Source organism: Hemicordylus capensis, chromosome 1 (assembly GCF_027244095.1).
Source record: "Hemicordylus capensis ecotype Gifberg chromosome 1, rHemCap1.1.pri, whole genome shotgun sequence".
Classification (NCBI taxonomy): domain Eukaryota; kingdom Metazoa; phylum Chordata; class Lepidosauria; order Squamata; family Cordylidae; genus Hemicordylus; species Hemicordylus capensis.
Window position 1 is genome coordinate 333,552,812 of NC_069657.1, and position 25,109 is coordinate 333,577,920.

At 42.2% G+C, this 25,109-nt stretch overlaps 1 protein-coding gene across 3 annotated transcripts in view; it reads right to left on the reverse strand.

The window, feature by feature from the left end:
- Positions 1-25,109, reverse strand: part of REV3L (REV3 like, DNA directed polymerase zeta catalytic subunit) — a 188,642-nt gene that overhangs the window by 103,003 nt on the left and 60,530 nt on the right. For all 3 annotated transcript variants that reach the window (XM_053305716.1, XM_053305629.1, XM_053305804.1), the window contains exons 5-11: positions 22,738-22,834; positions 21,161-21,255; positions 20,537-20,641; positions 10,104-10,188; positions 9,856-10,004; positions 2,950-3,075; positions 2,085-2,325 (exon numbers count right to left, since the gene is read on the reverse strand). In XM_053305716.1, coding sequence (XP_053161691.1) covers positions 2,085-2,325; positions 2,950-3,075; positions 9,856-10,004; positions 10,104-10,188; positions 20,537-20,641; positions 21,161-21,255; positions 22,738-22,834 — 898 coding nt within the window. The remainder of the gene's footprint in view (positions 1-2,084; positions 2,326-2,949; positions 3,076-9,855; positions 10,005-10,103; positions 10,189-20,536; positions 20,642-21,160; positions 21,256-22,737; positions 22,835-25,109) is intronic.

Below are 25,109 nucleotides of genomic sequence, written 5' to 3' on the forward strand. Positions count from 1 at the left end.
AGTTTGCTTTGGCAGAGCATATATCCAAGGCATAATGCCCAACAAAGGGTAAGTTTGTAGCCCAGGTGGCAGCTTTGCAAGTGTCCTGCATGCTAATTCGAAACATGTGGGCAGGCAAAGTAGCCATGGCCTGAGTGGAATGAGCTCTGATGCAAATAGTGTGTTAGACACCTTGCTACTTGAAACAGAGGTAAATCAATTCCACCAGCCAGTGGGATAAGCATTGGTGTGGAATAGGTAAGCCCTTGTTACTACCCTTATAGGAAACAAAGAACTTATTGTACCTTCTGAAGGAATTTGTCTTGTCTAGATAATACAGCAACACTCTTCTCATGTCAAGTGAATGCATGGACTTCTCAAGTGCAGTGGAAGCATTAGAGAAGGTAGGTAGGTAAAATAATGTATTCAATTAAATGAGATTCAGTCACAGTCTTAAGTCGAAAAGGAGGGTCAGACCTAAGGACCACTTTTGTGGGGGAAAACTTGATGTAGGGAGAATCAGCCTGCAGAACTGTAAGCCCACCCATTCTCCAAGCTGTAGTGATAGCGATAAGAAAAGCTGTTTTTAGAGAGAGCAGCTTGAAGGAAGTCGAAACTAGAGACTCAAATGGTGGCTCAGTGAGCAAGGATAAAACAATGGACAGGCTCCAAGGCTCTACTGCTGACCGGACAGGAGGAAAAAGATTTTTTATTCCCTTCAAAAATCTCTTTGCATCTGGGTGAGGAAAAAAACATCCCAACTCAACCTGGATGTCTAGATGAGAGGGCTGCAAGGTGTACCTTTAGAGAGGTGTTGGAGAGTCCTGTGCACTTAAGAGAGGTTAAGCAAAGCAGCACCTGGAGGACTGAGGCAGCCAAGGGGTCAAACCTTTTGGTGACAGCATAGGAAGAGAAACAGGTCTACTTGCAGTTGTAATTTCTACGTGTGTACTCCTTCCTTTCGTTCAAAAGGAGGGTATCTAGAAGTTTAACCTCCAAGTGGTCAGGTTCAGAGTCTGGAGGTTGGGGTGGAATATCTTTCACGAATTCAGAGACAGGAGGTCCTGACATTGGGAAAGGTGGAAATGGAGGTTGTTGGCAAGGCGAAGGAGAATAGGGAACCAGGGTTGCCTGGGCCACCACAGTGTGATAAGTGTGCATTTCATGGATTCCTGTAGAATCTTGGCCAGTACTCTGGAGATCAGTGGGAGAGGGGGAAACAGGTAAAAGATTCACCCTTTCCACATGATGTGGAATGTTTCTCCTAGAGCAGAGATTCTCAGCGTTGGGTCCCCAGATGTTACTGGACTTCAACTCCCATAATCCCCAGCCCCAGTGGTCTTTGGTTGAGGATTATGGGAGTTGAAGTCCAATAACATCTGGGGACCCAACATTGAGAATCCCTGTCCTAGAGACCTATCATGGCCTCCGAACCAGTTTAAACTGGCTGTTCAGCTGATTTGAAGGTGGTGGGGAGGGGATTCAGACTTTAAGGGTGGGGGAGGGTGCACTTACCCCTCCCTCCACATCTCCCCCGCTGGCACTCCATTATTCAAGCCTCCTTGGGATGGCAGCATACTTCCCTGCTGCACCTTCGAGGTGGTGGGACAAAAAGTGCCCCAAGAGTACCCTGTGATTCTTCTGCAGTCGTTTTGCACATGTGCACAAAACCCAGTTGTGAGGGATCATGAATCCCCTTAAAGATCTTACATATACTGTAACTTAACCAAACTAGGTAAGGGTAACCACAGTTTGTACTGGTCCTTTTGACAAGCATATTTTGGAAGTCTCTTGTAGGGAGCAACTAGTATGAATACACAAATAATGAATTCATGACACAAGCAAAACCTAATAAACATCTCAAGTCCAATGTTCTGTACTAGAATGTAGATTAACTGATACACAACATTTATGTGACCCTAAGACCTGTGCATCATTTGATCAATTTAGGTTTGCATCACTGATCATATTTCTTGGTCTACACATCTTCTTAGTGATGGAGTGTAGTCACTTATGTGGACTTCTTTTAGGAGAACAGGTAGTTCAGTGTAAGCCAGTTTGTACTGTTTCCTTCAGCCCTACAATTCAAAACATGAAGGATATACCTTATTTTTGCATTGACATCATTAGCACTGCTGTCCCATCGTTGGGACATCAGCAAACTGAGCTCACTCTCCTCTTTTTCTACTTGTGGTTCATTTTCTTCATCATCACTATTCTGGGGATTTCTATAGCTTCCAGGAGAAAAATGTTGTGACAAGGTACTAATTTGATGTCCAATTTCATATCCATCGTCCTCTAAACCAGCCAACAGATGTATCATCGCTTGATCAGCACTATTGTCCACTGCAGCAAAAACAGAAATTCAGACATATCCTTTTAGAGTACAACTTGTATGTTAAAGGATATCATAAATTAATTTGTTTCTTTTTCTTTTAAAAATACCAATTACTATCTTCATACTCAGACACACAGTTAACTATCATTTTTCTCAAGTGGCCTATATGCTTTATCTTTGAAGACTGAACACAGTGTTTTAACAAAACAAATAGTTTGGGGCAGTTAAGATGGGGACAGAGGAACAGCTTGAAGCAGAAGCACTGCCAATCTAATCCTTTTTCTTATTATCCTGACTGGTTTGGTTGTTTTGCTGGTCCCACTACTTTCATTATTGTTTTTAGGACAAAATATTAAGTTTTTGATATTAACTTCTCTGCCCTTCGAAAAACTGGCTTATAGTAACTTTTCACTTTTACAAACATATGTTAATATAAAGCATGCATATTTTAATTTCAAGTTTCCATCAGAAAATGCACTGGAGTTCAAAGGACAATACAGGACTATTAAAAAACAGCTGAATTAAACACTTTACAGAAAGTTTTTTGTGTGGTAGATAAAGTCTCAGTTTAGACAAACTAGGGGCATTAGAAACTTGTTGAAAAGGACAATATGCTTTTGGATTTTACTTACTGAACACTGGAGTCTTATTCAATCTCTGTGACAAGGGTTGAAAATGCTGACTATTTTCTATGATGTTCAAAATGGCTTCTTCATTAATAAGTGCATCGTCCTCTTTGTACTTCCTGCTGGATTCCACTAAAAATGAGATTAAGAGCTCTGCAAATGATCTGACAATGCAATGTTTTCTCTCTCTTAGAAACAGTTCATGGCTATTAAACACATTGGCCTGGTTCAGAAGTAACAGTAAACCATAATTTAGCACTATGTGAATGAGCCTGAGAAAACTGTGGATTTGCATGCTCCCCCTTCATTCTCTGTTGGTGGGAGGGGAACACTTTTCCTTTTAATACAAACTACAACTGTACATTATGTATTAACTTGAGAAACAAACTGTGGTTTGATTGCTAAATATAGTTAGAAGAGCCAGGATAGGTCTGTTCCAACTCTAATGACTTAGCAGAGGTTCCCTATGGTACAGTTCTATTGGGCCTAAATTTTATAGCAGTCTGCTCTCTACTGAACAAGCCCTCCCTTAGCCATTCAAATTTAGATAGCTACCACTATCTCCAATCTGCCATTCTTGGGCATATTACTGGAGCGTGCGGTAGTGACCCAGTTTGAAAGGTTTCTGGACAAAGCCATCATTTTGATGTTTTTCAACTGACCTTTGGTCCATTTATGGGACTGAAACTGCTTTGCTCTACTGATGACCTAAGACTGGAACCGGATAAGGGAAGTACATCTTTTTTGCTGGACTTCTCAGCAGCATTTGATACCAGACCATTGTATCCTTCTGGAGTGGCTTGTGGAGATGAAACTAGGATACACTGTTATGGTGGTTGTACCATCTTAAGAACAGTCCTCTCAAAATTTTCCTCCTCTGCAGAGTGAAGATCCAGAGTGTAGTGTAGTCTGTTGTTCTTCCAAAGGTACAGGTATCTCATGAAGATGTTTGTAATGCTGGCTATATACTATTAAACTCCATCCAAGGATGGAGTTTTTCACTATTTGCTGTTTTCATAGCTGCAGTTTCTGCATCCAAAAGGCACGCAAATCCAACAGTTGAAGCATGGGAGGCTTATTGGACTCAACCTCTGAATGGTGTCCAACTTCTGAACTGGATTTGACCAAATGGAATGGATCAGCTCTGTGATCTGCTGGCAACGTTCTAAAGGCAGAAATGCTCTCTGAGCATCCACATCAAGCACTACACCAATACAGTCTATTCTCTTGGCTAGAGTTAAGTGAGACTTCTTCCAGTTTACCTGGATCCTCAAATCCTTGATCACCGGATCTAATAATGTAACTCATTTGCACTTTTTCCCATCAGAAGCCAGTTGTCCAAATACAGAAATAGTGTCACTCCCAGTGTGCACAGATGTGCCACTATTACAGCCATGCATTTGGTGAACACATGTGGTGCTGTTGCTAACCCAAAGAGGAGCACACTATATTGGTAAACTGTGTTCCCGACACTGAAGTGTAAATATTTTCTGAGATTGTTCTGGATTCCGATGTGGAAATAACCATCTTTCAAATCCGTCACAAGCCATTCCTCCCCGTGAAGGAGAGGAAGGATGCCTTGAGTTATCTGAAATTTCCACACATAGATGTACAGATTGATCAGCATTCTTAGAACATTGGCCTTGTGAATTTTTTGACTTCTGGTTGTAGGGCTTGTGCTGATAGCGCTGATAAGACTACCTGTTGTCTTAGACTCAGTTTCAGCCCAGTGTTTAGCATTAGTTAACTGCTGATGAGTGAGTGTAGTAGTTTTTTTGCATAGGTTTGGGCAAATCGCTTCTGAGTCTTCTGGTGATAACGTAGGTTTTTGCCTGTATAAGGTGTCCCATAAAGAATGAGTATACTTTGCAAAGCATGCTGTACAGTTTGCAATTTTCAAGGAAAGGAATGCTGTGGAGTATGCCTTCCAGCCTGAAACATCTAAATTGTGACCCTTCTTTATCAGCTGGAGTTGTGTGCTGCCTCCCAGACTCAGAAGGAGAGACAGAATCAGTTACAAGGGTGCTTGGTGTAGGATGTTTAATTAGATATTCATTATCCTCCTCTTGTATTCTGTACAGACTTTCTAGGTGCCTGGATGTAGGTGCTGTTGTTTGTAGCACCTCCTTAAGCGTATTGTGTTGCTTTTGAGATGACAGGTAATATGGGTAAGAAGACGGGTTGTGAGGATGAAGAAGTTTTCATAAAGCTATATACAGGATCACCGAGATCTTGTATCTTATGTTTTAATTCTAACCCCAGTACTGAGGCCATTTCTTCAATTTGCTGGTAATATAGAAACAAATTCCTCTCTTGGTGAGATTGATGGATTAGAAGGAACATCCTGAGGTGGGTCTGTAGGATGATCCGTCGAGTTTGATTCCAAAGTACCATAGTCTGTATCTGATGATTCCACAACAACAGATTGTGTAGTTAAAGGTGCCGATATAGAACTAGTAGACAGTGCAGGAGGCACAGCTGGAAGATTTCCCTGCAGTATAGAGCACGTTTGAGTACTCACTGCTGCACTGTGTTTAGGAGCAAGTTGTTGAGGTGGAATGACAAAGAGGGGAAGTGGTTCTTCAACAATTGGTGGAGTCACCTGAGTTGCTGTTTGTACAAAATGCTTGGATGCCTGTTGCTGAGCTTTCCACAACATGTAGTCATAGTAATCACTAGGGAGTGCTGGGGACTCCCTGTCACAGTAGTGATTAGAGTCACACCATCCCCCTTCAGAGAGGAGATATTGTGTCACAGTAGTGTCCTTTGGTGATCTCCATGTGTTGTTTGACCTCTAATATTCAAACTACATTTCAGGCTGTAAAAATGTACGGTGCACTGGGGCATGAAATGCTGGTGTACACAGTGTTCCAGTTAAGAAAGGCTTTGGTGGTGACATAGAAGGGGTGTTAGGAGGCTGGACTGGCACCTCTTCAATGTCACCTTCATAATCTAAACCTTGGCTCAAGAAGCCATGAAACATCAAGGCTGAAAGAGTGCTTTCATTGAGGCTGAATAAGTGCTTTGATTAGAATTAGTGGTGTGCACGGAACCACGCGGCGCGGTCCGGCACTGAGGGGGGGTCTACCTTTAAGGGCGGGGGGTTAGAACTTACCCCTCCCGCTGCTCTTCCCCCTCCGGCGCTGTGTTTTAAATTGAAGTTTTCGGGGCGGCAGCGTTCCTCCCTGCCACCCCTGCCCCCGTCGTTGCCCGGAAGAAGCAGTAAGGCGGGGCAGGGGCAGCAGGGAGGAACGCTGCCGCCCCGAAAACTTCAATTTAAAACACAGCGCCGGAGGGGGAAGAGCGGCGGGAGGGGTAAGTTCTAACCCCCCGCCCTTAAAGGTAGATCCCCCCTCAGTGCCGGACCGCCGGACTGGTCCGTTTCCGAACCGGTTTGGAGGCCTCCAACATGGCCTTCGAACCAGTTCGTGCTCATCCCTAATTAGAATCAAGGAGATTCTAATAGGTTCTGTGCTGTCCTCAAATCCAGAGCAGCATCCATTCTGTCAGTGTCATGATCGATGTTGAAAGTCACTGGAAATCGGGATGGAGTGCTCTCTCTATGTTGTGGTGTTTGATCCCTCAGTGTTGTTGGCCTGGGATTCCCTCAGTGTCAATAGTGAATGCTGTGGAGTTGGAGCTGGAGACAGTGACGATGCATGTGGTCTAGCAATCTGTGTTGTCGGTATTGTGTTTGATGCCAGGATCAGGATCAATGTTGTTACCAATGTCGGTATTGGTGGAGTTGTTCAAGTTGACTGCAATCCCGAAGGGGATGGAGTTGATGTAGTAGGCAGTACTGCTGGTACTGACTGCATCACAATTGAAGGTTTGGAGCTTTTGTTCTGATGTTCTTTTAGGAGCTGGCTCACTGGTATCCTCCAAGGATTTGCGCTTTTTCCTGTGCTTGTGTCAACGGGTTACTTTAAATATAGGGTCTGCTTTTGAGGTGGAAGCTTACGATATAGAGGGTTTAGATTGTGTTTGAATAGCAGCCCTGGACACTGATAGTAATTTTTTAGGGGAGTGAGGCATCTGAGTAGCCGGTCTTAAGACTTCCTCATACAAAGCAGCCCGTTAACACAGAGCCTGGTTTTTTGGGGGGGTCTGATGCGAGAATGAAAAGGCAGATGTTGCACGGGCTTGTGTTATGTTGATCACCCAACAGACAAAAATCGTGACCATCGATTGAGGGGAGTTTACCCCTGCAGTTCTTACACCTTTTAAAGTTTTCTTTGCAGCCCATGGAACTAAGAGATACTGCAGTCTGAAAGGAATACTCAACCAGTCTGATGTTAAAGCCAAAAATATCAATAATTTTGTAATGCCGATGTCCATAATAATTTTAGAATAAGCCAGAAACGATCCAAAGTCAAGTACATGATAAAATTTAGCCAAGAATCAATTCTGTTTTCACAGGAAAATAAACCTGAGGAGCTACTCCACCAAGTTATGAACGCTATGGCAGGCAGAAAGTCACTAAAGTAAAATTGTGCCAAACTGCCAAAAGTAACGAACGTGCAGCACATGTACAGGGTGGTTCTAGGTACCACAAGGAGCAACTGAATTCCACCCAAGTGGTCCTTAACAGGCGCAGAACCCAGTATTATGAATGCCAACAGAATATGATCCAGAAATCCTATCAATATGTAGATGACATCCAAATGGGAGGGTGGGGTGGGGAGAGCTCATCATTTATAAATATGAGTGCCATCCTCAGCTGAAGAAGCAATGTATTCGTGAACCAGTGCTTGGAGTCAGTGAAGGCTGGACGTGGGTCAACTGAAATTAATCTGGGGAATACAGAAGTTCTCCTGGTCAGGAGAATTACTGATTCTGCAATGGTCTATCAATGTGCTCTGAATAATACTGGGACTCCCCTTTAATGATCAGACTCATATCTTTGGAGTTTTCCTGTACTTGGAATTGCATCTTGATAACCAGGGTGCTTTTGCCCAGCTTCAGCTGACAGGCCAGGAGCATCCATTTATGTGTCAATTAGGAATGTGCAAACTGGCTCAAGTTGAACCGGGCTTGAGATCAAACCGGCCTGGTTCATCTGGTCCAGGTTCGACCTGGAGTGGCCCCATAGAAATTAGGCCGGTCAGTGTCCGAACCAAGCTGGGTTAGATTGGAAACCAAGAATCCACACTACAGAAAAATTCCTTTAAAATCACTCCTCTGTCCGATTGCTTTGCGGCTTGGGTGGTAGTTGGCACCCATGGGGCCCTACCACCCAATCAGTTTTGATGTCCCTAGGGGCTACCCTCAGGAATTATGGGCCAGTTCTAATCCGCATTATTCCCTACGGCAGAACCTTTTAGAACTGGTTTGAGCTTGAACTGGACCAGGGGTTGGTTTGACCAAACTGGTACTCAAGCCAGTGGACCCAGTATGAGCCTGGTTTGAATTCAAAGCGAACCATAATATCCAGTTTTGTGCATATCCCAAGTGTCAATCAGATCTGGCCACTGTAATTCACATTTTGTTCTATTTCACCTCAGTTACTGCAACATGTTTTATTTGCGGCTGTCCTCCAGAAATGTCAACTGATCCGGAAAATGACTGCAAGAGTCCTGATTGGTACATTACATCAGTGCTCCTTCAGCTGTGCTGGTTACCAGTTTGTTTCCAGACATGATTCAAGGTGCTGGTTATTAAACTTTAAAGCCCTAAATTGGTTGGGTCCAGGGTACCTGCAAGACAACTTATGAATCTACCAGCTCAATAAGACCAAACAGAAAAGCCCTTTTGTATGTGCTCCCTCTGTCAGAGATTTATCTAACAGTCACGCAATAGAGGGCCTTCTTGACAGTGGACTCTGTCCTGTGAAGCCTACTGCAGGAGTTCCAAATGACACTCTTTCCACCATAGCAGTTTTTGGTGAGAGATACAGACTTTTCTCTTTCAATAACCCTTCCTCCATGCTGGTATGAGTTTATGTTAGTAGTTGATATTTTAAATTAATTGACTATATTTTATTTTACTTTTTTGTACCGTGCTCTTTTCTCAACTATTATAAGCCACGCTGGTTGGTTTTGTTTTGTTTAGAAAGGCGGTGTATGTATTTTTAAGAGTAAAACAAGCCACAGATTCTAAGTTCATCTGTAATGAGGAATTGCATTTTGTGAAAGCAAAAGTTTTCATTCTTCTGTCTTGTGCATGAGAGGAGTAGGGAGAGCATGTGCTTTTCTTATACTCATTCATGTTGTGCTAAACAACTGGTCTAGTGCTGTATCTTTACCAAGCCATATGAATATTCAAATTACTCTAACAGAATTTTCAAAAGAGCTGGTTAGAGATATCTTGTGCTGCAGGGACCATAGCTCAGTGATAGAGCACATATTTACATGCTTTGTATGAAAATGTCCCAGGTTTGATCCCTGCCAAAACACCCCAGAACAGAATTCTATCACTTGAATGTTCTTTTGATTCTTTCCCTGGTTGACTTGGTTTGGATGTGAACTTTCCCTTGCCCCAGTCAGAGAAGCGAGGACATGAAATGGGGAGATCTATTTCATATATGCTTTCCTTTTCTCAGTTGGAAAACTGCTTGGAGAGGAGAGAGAGAGAGAGAATGAACACACGCACACACGCGAACACACACAAACACATTAGGGGGAAAACTTTTCCTTGGCACCCAACTGCCACATATACCCAGGCAAGGGCAAGGGGGAAAAAAGGACACATCTCTCCCTTTTAACTTTTCCCACAAGTTTCATGACAAGGAAAAAAAACAAAGGGTAGCGGTTGCAGAAAGGCATGCAGAGAAATATCATTCCTTCTACTCTGGATGTCTCTCTTCCTCCTCCTTGGCTTTTTCCAACTGGAAACAAACTTAAGAGCAAGATTTTGCTATACTTATTCACAAAGGCAGTTGGATTTAGCCTAAACAGTACCAGTAATACTAACCTTTGTTCATCTCTTCATCTCTATGCACTTCTACCATATTTGCTGGTGAACATGCAACCACTTTAGGAGACTGAAGTTCAGAATGTAGTGTCAACTCTGCAGAGAATTCCTGTGATCCATTACTGTAGTCTACCGATCCTGATAATGTCCTAATTAATTAAAAAAACTTTTTAGAATAATTGTATTGCTAACAAACAACAATAATTGTATTGCTAACAAACAAGATTAAGAGCAAAATGAATGCTTACAAAGAGAGATCACTTTGCTTGAGGATTTCTTTAAGTCTCTTCTGAAAGATTTTTTCACTCTCCGTTGAGGTCACAAATCCACGATCTTTAGTCATGAAAAAAAAAGGTTGTTATATATGATGTTATATATCATATATATGATATGAGTATTTCTATATTATATATAGAAATAACAGAAGAGCTCACAAATAAAGGACTGAAAGCGGAACAGTTTATTAAGAACGATTTCTTCTCTTTATGGAATATGTTACTTTACGTTTAGAGCAAGCAACAAATAGCATACGAATTTCAAGAAGCCCTGAGTCAATTAAAGGGTTGAATTTCTTTTTACAACAATTATATAAATCACAAGTGTATTCTGTATTCCTACAAAAATATTACAGCGTATAATCTCTCTCAGTAAAAGGAAACAGGTATTGCAACAACTAGCACTATTTATTATTGGTCACAATTCAACTTTTTAACCACTTCTCAGTCCAACTTTAATAGTATTGTGTTAATTATACACATAACTTTCTCTTATTTAAATTAACGGAGTTTAATTTTGGCTGGATGGCACCCATTGTTAGTCAACTGGTTTCATCAAAAAGCCAGTTTTTCATAGCAAGACATGGAACACGTAGGGTCAGAATTAACCATGATAGTCTAAGTGCTACAAGACCTCACACATAGGAACACAGGTAACCAAGGATCCTCATTTCATTGAGGTAAAAATAGGTTGCTCACCTGTAACTGATAATCTGGTAGTGATCTGTTGTATTCATAATGAATGGGTTCTGCACCTGCGCAAGAACCTCGCAGATAGATTGACTAGCTTCTCATGACGCCCCCTCTGCCCTGCACATGCTCTGTGCTTCTGTTATTTTTGGCAGCTGGGGCGTCCTCTTACCCAGTTTCTTGTAGACCGCCATGTGCTGATGATCTTTTAGCATCCTTGTAAGGTAAGTATGTTTGCTTTAAGCTACTGTTGCGGGGAGGTTAGGGGAGGTCTTATGAATACAACAGATCACTACCAGATCATCATTTACAGGTGAGCAACCTGTTTATCTGGATCGTGATCCATTGCATTCATAATGAACAGGTGATTAGCAAGCTTCCCAACTGGTGGTGGGCACAGTAGCCTTTGAAGCTATGGCAGCATCCGCTTTAGTACACTCCTCCCAAAGCCTGCTTCTTTTGCCAATCTCAGGTCAATGGAGTAATGCTTTATGAATGGCTGCTGAGATGTCCATGTAGCAGCTTTACAGATATCAACCATTGATATTCCTGATAGATGAGCTGCAAAAGATGCATAAGCCCTTGTGGAATGAGCCCGAATGGTACATGGGTACTTCCCCTGTTGTTTATATGCTAACACAATCAGTTGCACTAACCATTGGGCTAGCCTTTGTCTCAATATTGGTTGCCCTTTGGCCTTTCCCTTATATGCAATAAATATCCTGTTTGTTTTTCTCATGTCTCTTATGGCTTCTAGATAATACAGCAATGTGTGCCATACATCCAAGGAATGCAGTCCTACTTCTAAAGGCATTTCTGGGTTTTGAAATAAGGTAGGTAGTTTTATATCTTCATTTAAATGGAATTCCATCAGCATTTTTGGTTGGAATTGTGGATCCATGCACATTAGTAACCTCATGAGTAGTAACCTCATGAGGATAAAACTGAGTGTATGGCCTGTCTTTTCTCAGAGCAGTCGGTTCACTCACATGCTTTGCAGTAATAAGTAACTTCTAATGGAACTTTTGATCACCTTCTGACTCTAACTCTTGGGACTCTTTTTTGCCACTGTATGTTTTTTCATTGTCAGCATGTCCATACAACTGTCCATTGTGATAATCATCACAGATGTGTAAGAAATTTGTATGTATGGCATGTTTTTGATACCATGGTGTTTGTTTTGGCAATATGATAATAATCTATGGTGTGAAACCTTTCTATAGATTATATACACGGTTTATATTCATGTTTCTATGTATATGGTTTCTTTCCTTCTTTATCATCCGTGTGTCATCCTCATTTTAATTTCTTCATACATCCAAGGAATGCAGTCCTACTTCTAAAGGCATTTCTGGGTTTTGAAATAAAGTAGGTAGTGTTATATCTTCATTTAAATGGAATTCCATCAGCATTTTTGGTTGGAATTGTGGATCCATGCACATTACCACCTTATGAGGATAAAACTGAGTGTATGGCCTGTCTGTTCTCAGAGCAGCCGGTTCACTCACATGCTTTGCAGTAGTAACTGCAATTAAAACTGTCTTCAAAGTTTTCTACTGCAAAGATTAAACTAGTTGTACAACACCCAGAGCCCTTGGATAGGGCGGTTTATACATTTAACTAACAAACAAACAGGCATCTTTTATTGGTTCAAATGGGTGCTCTGTTAGTGATGACAATACTAGTGATAAGCTCCATTGCTCCACTGATTTTTTAACTGGTGGATATAAGTTGTTTAGCCCCTTTAAGAACCTCTTACAATCCCAGGAGAAAACTGTTACACCATCACATCCCTTGTGTTCTGAAGAAATAGCTGCCAAATGTACACCTTGAGAGACACATTCGCCAACCCTTTTATTTTTAAGGTTGCCATATAAAGTAAGACTTGTCTTGATGTGGCTTCTCTAGGGAAAAAGCCAAGGTTTTTTTAGCATACACCTTGAATCTTCCCACTTATTGTAGTAATTTCTTCTTGTTGACTGCCTATTATTAAGTAATATCTTATCTAGTAGCCAACCCTCCATGCTGTTATCTGCAGAGTTTTTATTTGCGGGTGAGGTATTGTCCCTCCATCCCGGACCAGTAGGTCCAGTCAGAGTGGGAAACTGTGGTAGACCCCACTTGAGAGCATGAGAAGGTACGCAAACCAAGGTTGTCTGGGCCACAGTGGAGTTATTAGAATTTATGACGTATTGTGTCTCAACATGTGTACCAGTACCCAATACATTCATGGTTGTGGTTGGAAAGGTAAAGAAGTCCCCTGTTCCATATGTGTTGAAATGCATCGCCCAAAGATCGCTTGCCGAGTCCTGCACGCGAGCAGGATCTCAGACACTTTCTGTTGGCAGCAATCACAAACAAGTCTATCAATGGGTAACCCCAACGACTGAAGTCCTTGTGGTGTTGGATCTGTAGACTTCAGAACACGGCTGAGGTCGTCTGCAAGTACATTTTCTACACCCCTTATGAGGATAGCTAAAGGGTGAATCTCTCGGGCTATGCACCATTTCCATATCTGCAGACTCAGTTGACAGAGGGAGCGAGATAATGTTCCTCCCTGTCTGTTTGAATATGCTATTGCTGTAGTACTGTATAGATGGATTTGCACCACTCTCTTCTGAAGCAGCTGTTTGAATGTTTTCAGCGCCATTAACACAGCTAGTAATTCCAGGTAGTTTATATGCATTTGTCTCTGGTGCTTTGTCCACTGACCTTGCACTTGATATTTGTTGCAATGCACCCAGCATCCACACAAGGAGGCATTCGTTGTCACCCATTGTGTAGGGATCAAGGGCTCGAATGGGACCCTGGACTGTAGATTTGAGTGTACTGTCCGCCACCGCAGTGAGTTCCATACATTTTGTGGAAATGTTAGCATCTTTCGTTGGCTGTCTACACTGGGGCGGAAGTTTCTTAGATACCACATCTGCAGTGTCCACATCCGTAGATATGTTTAACATTGTGGTGCTGCACATCGCTATCAAACCCATTAGCTGGTTGTTGTGGATTTAAGGTGATTTGTTGAATTAGGTTTCTGATTTGCAGATATCTGTCCATTGGTAAGAATGCCCTTTTTAACTTCATATCCAGTTCTGCACTGATGTAACTTATGCGTTTCTGCGGTTTCAGGTTCAGCTTCTTCCTGTTGACACTGATGCCCAGGTCCTCTAGAAGGCGCAGCACAAACTGGATCTGCGAAAGTAACCTTTCTTTGTTGTTGCCAACCATTAGCCAATCATCAGAATATAGGAAGATCTCTACTCCTTCCGTTCTTAAGTATGCCACTATGACTGCCATCACCTTTGTGAACACATGCGGTGCAGTTGACAAACCAAATCGAAGGAAAAATTGGTATGCTACATCACCCACTGTAAAAACAGGTTGCTCACCTGTAACTCTTGATCTGGAAGTGATCCGTTGTATTCATAACAAATGGGTTCTGTGCCTGTGCAGGGACCTCATGGGTAGATCAGCTAGCTCCTCGAAATGCCCACTCTGCCCTGCATGGGCTTCATGCTTCCGTTGAAATCGGCAGTTGGGGGCGCCATTTCCTCAGTTTTCTGTAGACCGCTCTTTTTGACAATCCGTACACACTGCTGTTTCCGCATTTTCTTTCCTACTGTTGTGGGGAAGGTCTGGGCGGGTTTTTATGAATACAACGGATCACTTCCATATCAAGAGTTACAATTGAGCAACCTGTTTATCTGGATCGTGATCTGTTGCATTTATAACAAATGAGTGATTAGCCAGCTTCTCCGTGGTGGTGGGCACAGTAAGCCCTAAGCTTACAGCAACACCCTTTTTAATACACTTCTCCCAAACCCCACCTGCTTTACCATTCATAGGTCAATAGCATAATGTTTTATAAATGGTTGTTGGGAAGACCATGTTGCTGCTACACAAATATCTGACATCTTTATGCCCACCAAATGTGCCGCTGAGGTTGCATACACCCTAGTTAAATGTGCTCTTATTGTGTGTGTGGGGGTGTTATCCCCTGTTGCTTGTAAGCCTGCACAATCAGTTTAACTATCCAGTGTGCCAACCTTTGTCTCGACACTGGTAAACCCTTGTGTTTTCCCTTGAAAGCCACAAACAGTTTTCTTGACTTTCTTATTGGTTAAGTTCTCTCTAAATAATATAGGAGTGCATGGTGGACATCCAAAGAATGCAGAGCCTTTTCAAACATCGTTTCTGGCTTTTGAAAAAACGTGGGTAAGACAATTTCTTGGTTTAGATGAAACTCTGTTACAATCTTGCGACAGAAGTTTGGAACCAATTGCATGACCACCTTATGCGGACAGAACTGCGTGTATGGCTTGTCCACCCTCAAAGTTGTCAGCTCACTAACACGCCTCGCTGTGGTAATTGCAATTAGAAAAGCTGCCTTGAAGGTGACCATTCTGTGGCTTGCACTCTCCCTTGGTTCAAAGAGCACTTCTGTCAATGAGGACAGAACTAACAACAAGCTCCACTGCTCTATAGGCCTTATAGGTGGGTATAGATTATATACTTTTCATAAATCTCTTACTCTCCGGATGTGAGAATACAGTTGTGCCATCCCATCCTTTATGCTGAGATGAGATGACAGCCAAATGTACTATTGATACGTTTGCCAGCCCATTCAGCTTTAACGTGGTCATATACAAGAGCACCTGTTTAACAGTGGCCCACTTTGGAAGGTAACCCTGTTTCTGAGCATGGGCTGAAAATTTCTTTCATTTGCTGTTGTAGTTGCATCTCGTAGACGGATGTCTGTTATTCAGTAATATCTTTTTCAATAGCCGATTCTCCACACAGTCATCTGTAGAGTTTACACTTCCGTATGCCTCGCTCACCCCTCTTCTCGCACTAGAAGGTCCCAGTGAAGTGAGAACCGGTGGTAGATCCTTTTCGACAATTTGAGTAGTGTGGTAAACCCTGGTTACTTCGGCCACCATGGTGTCAGCAGTATACAAGTCACATTGTCCCTCAGTATTTGAGCCAGAACCCAGTTGATTATGGGCTATGGCGGGAATAGATACAGGAGGCCACTGTTCCACCTGTGTTAGAACGCATCACCTAGTGATTCGTTTCCTATTCCTGAACATGAACAGTATTTCTAACACTTTTTGTTGGCAGCAGTCACAAATAAATCCACTGCAGGATGCCCCCACATGTTGAAGACTGTTTGGATATGCATCCTTGATCTCTCACTTGTGGTGTTGATCTTGTTAATACATCCGGCTGAGGTTGTTTGCTAATACATTGTCTACACCCCTTATGTTTATGGCCACTGGGTATATTACATGTGCTATGCATCAGTCCCATATCCTGATGCTTAGGGTGCACAATGAGTTGGATACTGTGCCCCCTTGTTTGTTGACCGCATAATTCGCAATAAATATTGCAAAGCTAGAGGGAGAATAGATTTTTCTGCCTAACACATCTAATTTCCTACCTTTCTTGTCAGACGGTGTTGTATGGCGATGTCCCCCCTTGGATGATGATGCGCAGTCAACCACCATAGAATTTGGCACCGGGTGTCGCAGCAGGTAAGTATTTTCTTCCTCATCAACACGTTGCAAATTCCAACCGCTTTGATGTTGGTATGGAGGTAAGAAGTACTTCCCAGGCTGATTTCACTGCTTTAGTAATCACTGGGATCATTGCCAAAGACGTCTTAGCTGCAGCCACCATTTTATATACCAGATCCTTCAATTCTGTCTCTGGCAATCTCAAGTCCATACCTAACTCCTCTGCAATTTCCCAGATAAGGGCGTGGTAAGCTTTCAAATCCTCAGACAAGGATGTTGAAAGTTTGGGTGGGATGTCGGAGGGCGAGTCAGATCAGCGACTGGCCCTATCAGAATCCAATTCACCTGAATCCGACGTGTAGACCACCACCACCTCCGAAGGAGATGCTGGAACCACAGGTGGCGTCGCCTGCCTCTTCCTTTTACATGGCCTCTGTTCCACTTGCATAGGGCCTTGTTTTCACTCAAGTGGTGGGCCAACTGGTTGCATAGCTTGTGTCTGCAGTCGAAGTAAAAGCCGTTTCAGTTAGAGGTGGGCCAGTAGCCTGTGTTGCTTCCGGTGGGTGAAGCTCTCATTGTGCCTTCCACTGGAGGAACTCAGTGTAATCATTCAGCAATGCATGCCTGAAGCTGGCATGAGTGTGTGGGCTCTGTTCTGCTCTGAACTGGTGGTAGTCCAAGCACCTGCATATTTGTATAGTGACCTGAAGATTTCCAGGAAAGGGGCACATACATCGCAGCAGCAGTTGTCTGCACTGGCACAGTAGCCTTCCTTGTATTAATAACGTTCTCTGAAGTGGTCTGCTCCAGAGAGTGTATTGGAGACACTATCTGGTGTGGACACACCCCATAAAGTGGAGACATAGATGGGGTCTTTGGTGGAGGAATTGGAGAATCATCAATATCCTGCTCAACATTCAGTCCTGTGCTTAAAAACTCATGGAAAATAGATCCAGATGGAGTGCTTGACGTGGAGTCCAACAAATCTAATAGGGCATTAGCTGTATTCTGGTTTAATAAGAAGTCCGCATCCTTGTCAAATTCAGCTATCTTCTGCCCCTTATTTGTTCTGTTTTGTAATGGGGTAGAAGGAGACTGCACAGATGTCTGTGCTGGGGAAAGCAGTAGTTGTCTTCTCGACACCGAGGCTGTCAGTAACCAAGTTGTATCCAACGATGTCTTCAACATCGATGTCGGTTTCAAAGTAGTGTCCAGTGCTGCCGTTGACATTGAAGTCGACGTTGAAGTTGCTGTGCTAGGTTCACCTAACCTTGACATCGATCTCGATGGTTTAGATGTCTTGGCATCGGTGGTTGCGATGTCGAAACCGCCTCTTTGGGTATTAATGCCGTCATAGGCTCAACTGATTCTCCAATGGGGCTGTAAGTCTGTACCACAGTTGGAGATGGGGTACCCTTTCCAGACTTTTCACGGTGCTTTTTCAAGGGAGGTGTCGAAGCATCCTCCTTTGAGTCTGACATTCATTTCTTTTCCTTATGCCTATGAGCATACTTCAATACCTCTCTCGAGAGTTTGAAGACAGGTTCTGCTTGCTCTAGCATAGTTTTAAACTGGGGTGAAGCAGATCCATGCAAAGTTGGTCTCGAGTAGGGCACCTCGCTCGAGCATGAACCCCGACGTCAAAGGATAATTTGGTCTCGGGGTCGGGGGTTGCAACGCTTCATCGTATAGTGCTGCCCTAAGGTGAAACGCTCTGTTTTTCATAGTTTGCTTGGAGAATGAGCAACATATTTTACATGAAGCTGTATTATGTTGCTCACCAAGACATAGGAGACAGGTATCATGATGGTTAGTTGACGGCAACTTCACTCGGCATTCCACACATCGTTTAAATGTGTTCTTTGACTCCATAGCAATCGGGTGGGCCAGCAACCTGCCGTCCACTTCTTTCTCCTATCTTTTCTTTCTTTTTCTTCTTTTCATTTTTATACTTTTGTTACAGGTCCATTTTGCAAAAGAATGGTCAAGCAGTTCCGAGGTCAAACCCATGGAAACAAACTATTTTCTTTCTCTCTTTAACTAGTCAATTCGAGGAGCAGCTTCCGAGGTACTGACGCATCGGCAGTCAAACAGAAACTGAGGAAATGGCTCCCTCAACTGCTGATTTCAACAGAAGTATGAAGCATGTGCAGGGCAGAGTGGGTGTCTCGAGGAGCTAGCTAGTCTAACTGCGAGGTCCCTGCGCAGGAGCAGATCCCATTTGTTATGAATGCAACGGATCACTATACAGATGTGATAGCTTTCCCGTATTCCCACATGAAAATATGCATATTTCCAGTCTAACATTGCCAACCACTCCTCCTTGCAAAGGAGATGTTATATTCCCTGCAACATAGTCATTCTGAACTTGCATGCCCACACATACACACTGAGTTCTCTCAGGTCCATAACCGCCCGTATATCCCCATCCCTTTTGGGGATTTGTGAAAGTATCGGGAATAAAATCCGGACATTCTTTCCATCCACCGCACTGGAACAATTGCCTGTTTTTCTAGTAACACCTGAATTTCCTCCAGTAACACAGGAGTTGATTTTGTGTACCTCATTCCGGTAAATGGAGGTAAAGCTTTGAACTCTACTGCGTAACCAGTCTCCGTAATCTTTAGTACCTACTGGTCTGATGTTATGTGGTGCTATGCTTGAGCATGACTTGCCAACTTGATGGAATTGCTGGCAACCACAAAGCTGATGTTGTGTGCTCTGGGAAATGATACTAGCGCCTTTTGTTTTAAATTGCAGTGGATGGATGTGCCCATCAAAGTGTCTGTTTATTCTGGTCCCTATTAGGTAGGTCTAGTAGTCTGCCCCTTGTGTTTTCGTTCAAAACTCTTGTTCCTTTGATAGAGGCAGTATTGCCTCCTAAAATCCTTATTTTCCTGATGCCTAAATGTAGAATGCTGCTGTTGTCGGCCATATACATGATAATGGGATGTAGTATTTGTGAGGCTTCATGGGATGCCATGGCATCAGGCTAAGTGATGAAAAGGATGGGCTACTCTTTCTAGACAACCATCACTTCACCTTGCTCCTAGGCCAAATGGCAATGAGAGGAGAGAAGATATGGAGCAAACAGTGATGCTCACTAGCCTCTTTTGCTTCAGTGCCAACTGCTTTCTCACTTCAAGTGAAGGGGAGAAGTCTAATATTCAACGTTAAGCCAGAGGAAGAAAGGTCATATCCTCAGGAATGCTCATTTTCCCAGGTATTGGGAAACCTCTCCCAAATCAGTCAATAGTACCTCTCTGACTGTGTAAACAAGAAATAATTATTATTATTATTATTATTGTTATTGTTATTACTACTACTATATTTTATATCCCGCTCTTCTTCCAAGGAGCCCAGAGCGGTGTACTACATACTTATGTTTCTCCTCACAACAACCCTGTGAAGTAGGTTAGGCTGAGAGAGAAGTGACTGGCCCAGAGTCACCCAGCTAGTATCATGGCTGAATGGGGATTTGAACTTGGGTCTCCCCAGTTCTAGTCCAGCACTCTAACCCCTACACCATGCTCGTGTGGTGCTCTCTATGCTCTCTCTCAGAAAACAAATAAGCATAGTTCAAATCTGAGTTATGTCAGAACCCTATTGCATCTTAATCAAACAGGGCTACTTTAAGAACTGAGAGAAGCTCTTCCCTTAGTTTCAGTTTTGCTGGTGGACCCTGCATGTCAATCAAGGAGACACTGAAGGCTGCCCCATCATAGAACCACTGGAAAGTGTAAAAGTCAACACCCCATGCAAAGTCTTCACATCTATATGCGACACTTCTGTGTGCAACACTTTACAGAGAATGAGAAGACTGTTTCTTGTACCAGAGAATCACAGGAGACACACAAGGGAAACAACAGAGGAAGGGGATGGAAGTAGAATCAGAAGTAATGCAATTATTTGAAGTGTATGTACTTAGGCTCCATTAAAGTATCATACTGGCCATTATCAGGTCAATTGAGGGTGCCTTGGTGTCTCACCTTAAATAATTGTATCAGTAACTACACTATTACACTGTGGGGGGCGGGGGGAGATAAAGGTAAAGTCTCTAGATTTCTTAACTACTGATAAACTTGACAACCTACTTATAAGATACTGTATATACCTTCAGTGCTAGATCAAGGACTGACTCACTGTGTTGTTCTTTAGTGACAGTGGCAGAATGAAATACAACAGCCTATCCTTGTTTACCTTGTGATTCAGGAGCACTAATTTGAGAGGACTCCTTGTTCTCTCTACGACGTTGTTTCTCATCCTCCCATATTGCTTGTAAACCTGGGTTCTGACCTATCTGAGCTGGAAAATAAAAAACACAGCAGTATCAACAAGACTATCAACTTAATACCAAAAAAATACAGTGGGAGCATTTGCCAATATAGCCCCTGCTGATGAAGAATTAACTTCATCCCTGCAACTCTAAGTTAAGAGTTGCATGTATCCATTATTTGAAAGTACAGAATTAATAAGTGTCTACCTCTGTATCATACAAACCAAGCCTTCTACAAAGATCATGTCACGAAAATGTTTATAAAGAATTATTATGCAAATCTTTCCATTACCTTATTAAGGAGCAAGATCTTCTAAGTGGTACTAGCCAAAATTCTTGTTCGATTTTGATACTTTTATGTTTCCCCTAATAATTCCCTTCTTTGCATTCATTACTTTTGATCACTTCCCATGTATATATCAATTCCTATTATAATATTCATATTGCTTGGTTTAATGCAGAAGTCTTAAACAACATTAAGATTGAAGGGGTGAAGCACTGTAAAAATATCAAAGTCCTGAATGACAACACATGGGGAAATCATTTACCTTCAATATCCAACCTATTTAAAATATCAGCAGCCACTGCATCCACCTCTAATTCGCAAGTACTCTGTGGTTCAACACCCTCCAGTATTAAAGAGCTGCATTTAAATTAAAATGAAAGAGGATTAAAATATAGTATTTCTAATGGGCACCTAGCAATGTAGGTGTCCCAGACAAAAATAAATTGGAAAATTTGACCTACATATGCAGTAACACATACTAAAGCAGCATATTAATTCCACATGTTGTATAAACATCACAAAATGTTTCAAGCAGCAGTACTGAAATACTGTATTTGATTTGAGAGGAAACCACCTCCCCCACACACCTTAATGTGGTTTAAATGTTAGATTCCAACAAAGTTGGAATCTAACTTGGAAATTATTTTGCTGTTCAGTTTTTATACCACCTTTCATAAGACATGCCATTATAAATATTGTACCATGGCAGCTCAAAGGAAAACAGATTTAAACAATTATATATAGAAAACATACAACCCTTGAAAAAAATTAACATATATTCCATTTTAGGATGCCCAAAGACATGCTGTTTATTATCTGTTAATTTACTGTTCTGATTTCATTTTCTTTCACTAAGGGCACCCATCCATCTCATTATCAGTAACTGTCTGTCGAAGTGCTTATACTACTAATTCTAGTTCAGGCTGAGTCAAACTGATGCAGAAGAACTGACTGAGCTACCATTCTCAATCAATAAAGGTTGGTGGTTGTGCTTGAGCCTGCTTCTCTGACAGCAACAAAAGGTTTTGAGAAATAGAAACAAGATTAACAATCCATTCATTTTGTTAGTCTATTTTTCTTCCATTCACTTGCACTAAGTTTTAGAAGTAACTTTCCCACAGGAAAATATATTCTATGAAAAGTATTCCACAGAAAAATCTGATAGTGAGCAGTTTTCTATGGAAAATTTGCTGCCACACATCACTGTGGGTACTTCTTGAGTCACAGTGGTGTGGAGCCAGAGGAAACTGATCCGGCCATTGGACCTAGCCATTGAGGAAAATCAGAAATGTTAATACTGCTTCCTAGTTTTGATTTGCAAAATAATTATTCTATAATTATATAGTGAGTAGTGACCATTGTTTGGTCAGGATACATATTAATTGTGGTTAAAAGATCATGAATGGGACCAGGAGATTGGTGCACTAGTGAATGCTGCATTGCTCCTGCACCCAGTTGTTCCCAGGAGCAAAACTACATACTGCTCAACCATAATTCAACTGAAGCGGCGCAATTAACTCCAAACATAGGAGGGATTTATGCATTCTCTAACATCTCACAAAAGAAGTGTACATCTAAAAAGGTCCATTATTAAAAGGTTATATTTTTCATTCCCCAACACACTAGAGCCAAAATGGCCTCAAATTTATAGTGTAATCTTCAATTTTAGTCTCACTGATTAAACATTTGCCTCCACTGATTAATAAAACTAAAAGGTTTAGTTGGATAAACATATTAAAGCTTGCAGCTATATTTAACAGTGATACTAAAAAATATTATAGATAAATCTCCATTTTTAATTGTACTTTATTTCAAGACATCTTATTCAGAAATGCTAACCTTGGTATTTGATTATCTTCCCATTGGAAAAGGGTATTGGTAGATGAATGTCCTAATGAACGATTTCTACCACATCCAATTTCTTCAGATAAATCATCTGCAAAAAGAACACAACAGAACTTTTGAGTTCTGATAATTTTTTCTTTACATTACCTCTTTAAATTCTGCAGGTTTAAAATAGCAGTTTTTGTTCCTTGATCTAAGCACTCAATATATTCCTCTTGCAGTACTATGAATAAATGCAGAATCCTGTAATGAAAGTAAATGTCAGCTAACTTAGGGGGGGGAATCATTATTTAAGATTGTTCACAAGTCAGTTCAAGAAGTCTGAGGTCATGTGAGAGAACTCCTTTGAACTCCCACCTTTGTTGTGTTTGCCCCCTAACTTGGAGTAGATATTTTCAGATTAAGGGAACACAGGAAATTACATCAAAGAAAAAGAAGCTGGCAACACCACAAAAACAACTTTTAAATCCCCCAGTACTGTCATGTATCCACAGTCTCCCTTGCTCTGGAATAAGATACCTTCAGAAGAGAAGATGCCATTCAAAAGAGAACTCTCCTCCTACAGACTGGGGGGATACTCTACATTTTCCTGTAATCTACTCTCAGTAGAGATTGCTCTGATCCAAAGTTAGGAGCACGCTGCTACTTCAAGGTAGGCTGCCACCAGTTGAAGACTTATCTAAAACCACTGAACAAGCTCAGACACAGCTTCAACAACCCTATAAGAGCTGCCTGATTTGAGATTTAACTGGCACTGTACAGCTAGAGTCCACAGAACCCAGCTCTAGATAACAATACATAATCCTAGGAACAAAGTATTCGGTAGTTCAAAATGGCCTATGGGGAAGAGTTTTGCAAGTAACCTTCCAGAACCTTTTAAAACCAGATTGAAACCACTTCTAATTATACAAAATAAAGTAAGAGTTGCACACGGAATAAGGAATTGGGGAAAATGAGAGTGAAGAAAAGCACACAGGAATTCAAAAAAACAAACAAACAAAGAAGTTACCTGCCTATCTAAAACTACCTGAGTTCAGAAATTAGGCAGGTCCCTGGCTGAGGGCGTGTTAATATCTATCAGCATCTCCCTTTCTGGACAACAGTAGAAGATGGTAATTGGTAACAAAATGACTAGGGTCTTGGCCCCTATTTAGAATGATTAAGGGCAGGGAGGGGGACTTTCCCACCCCTCAAGCGATAGACAGCTCTGGGATCCAATGAAAAGAGCTAGTGTACCTCGGATGTAACACTGGTCTTGGGTGAATCTAGGGTTGAGGTTTTAGGAACAAAGGAAGCTGCCATATACTGAGTCAGACCAACATTGGTCTATCTAGCTCAGTATTGTCTTCATAGACTGGCAGTGGCTTCCCCAAGGTTGCAGGCAGGAATCTCTCTCAGCCCTATCTTGGAGAAGCCAGGGAGGGAACTTGGAACCTTCTGCTCTTCCCAGAGCGGCTCCATACCCTGAGGGGAAGATCTTGCAGTGCTCACACACCAAGTCTCCCTTTCATATGCAACCAGGGCAGACCCTGCTTAGCTAAGGGGACAAGTCATGCTTGCTACCACAAGACAAGCTCTCATCTAAAAAGAGACTTTATGTTCCAAATTCTTAACCCTGTGTTTAGAACTTGATACTTGCCAACATTTTCCCATTTAGGAACATAGGAAACTGCCATATACTGAGTCAGACCATTGGTCTATCTAGCTCAGTATTGTCTTCACAGACTGGCAGCGGCTTCTCCAAGGTTGCAGGCAGGAATCTCTCTCAGCCCTATCTTGGAGAAGCCAGGGAGGGAACTTGGAACCTTCTGCTCTTCCCAGAGCTGCTTCATCCCCTGAGGGGAATATCTTGCAGTGCTCACACATCAAGTCTCCCATTCATATGCAACTAGGGCAGACCCTGCTTAGCTATGGGGACAAGTCATGCTTGCTACCACAAGACCAGCTCTCCTCTCCGTTTTCTCTCCATAGTGAAGATTCCTCTTCTTTAATGGGTCTATTCTTGCACGTCTAAAGGTGGGTATGGTTTGAGCTGGTTATCTATTGTGAAAAGTGGTTAGAGCGCTGGACTAGGACCGGGAGACCTGAGTTCAAATCCCCATTCAGCCATGACACTAGCTGGGTGACTCTGGGCCAGTTACTTCTCTCTCAGCCTAACCTACTTCACAGGGTTGTTGTGAAAGAAGAAACTCAAGTATGTAGTACACTGCTCTGGGCTCCTTGGAGGAAGAGCGGGATATAAATGTAAATTTAAAAAAAATACTCTAATGGCTCTGTCCCTTCAATTACAAGAGGCAAGAGATTGCACTCATTCACTAACAAAGGGAGAATGTCCCGCATTCAGAGTGCAGTGGAATTGTAAGACA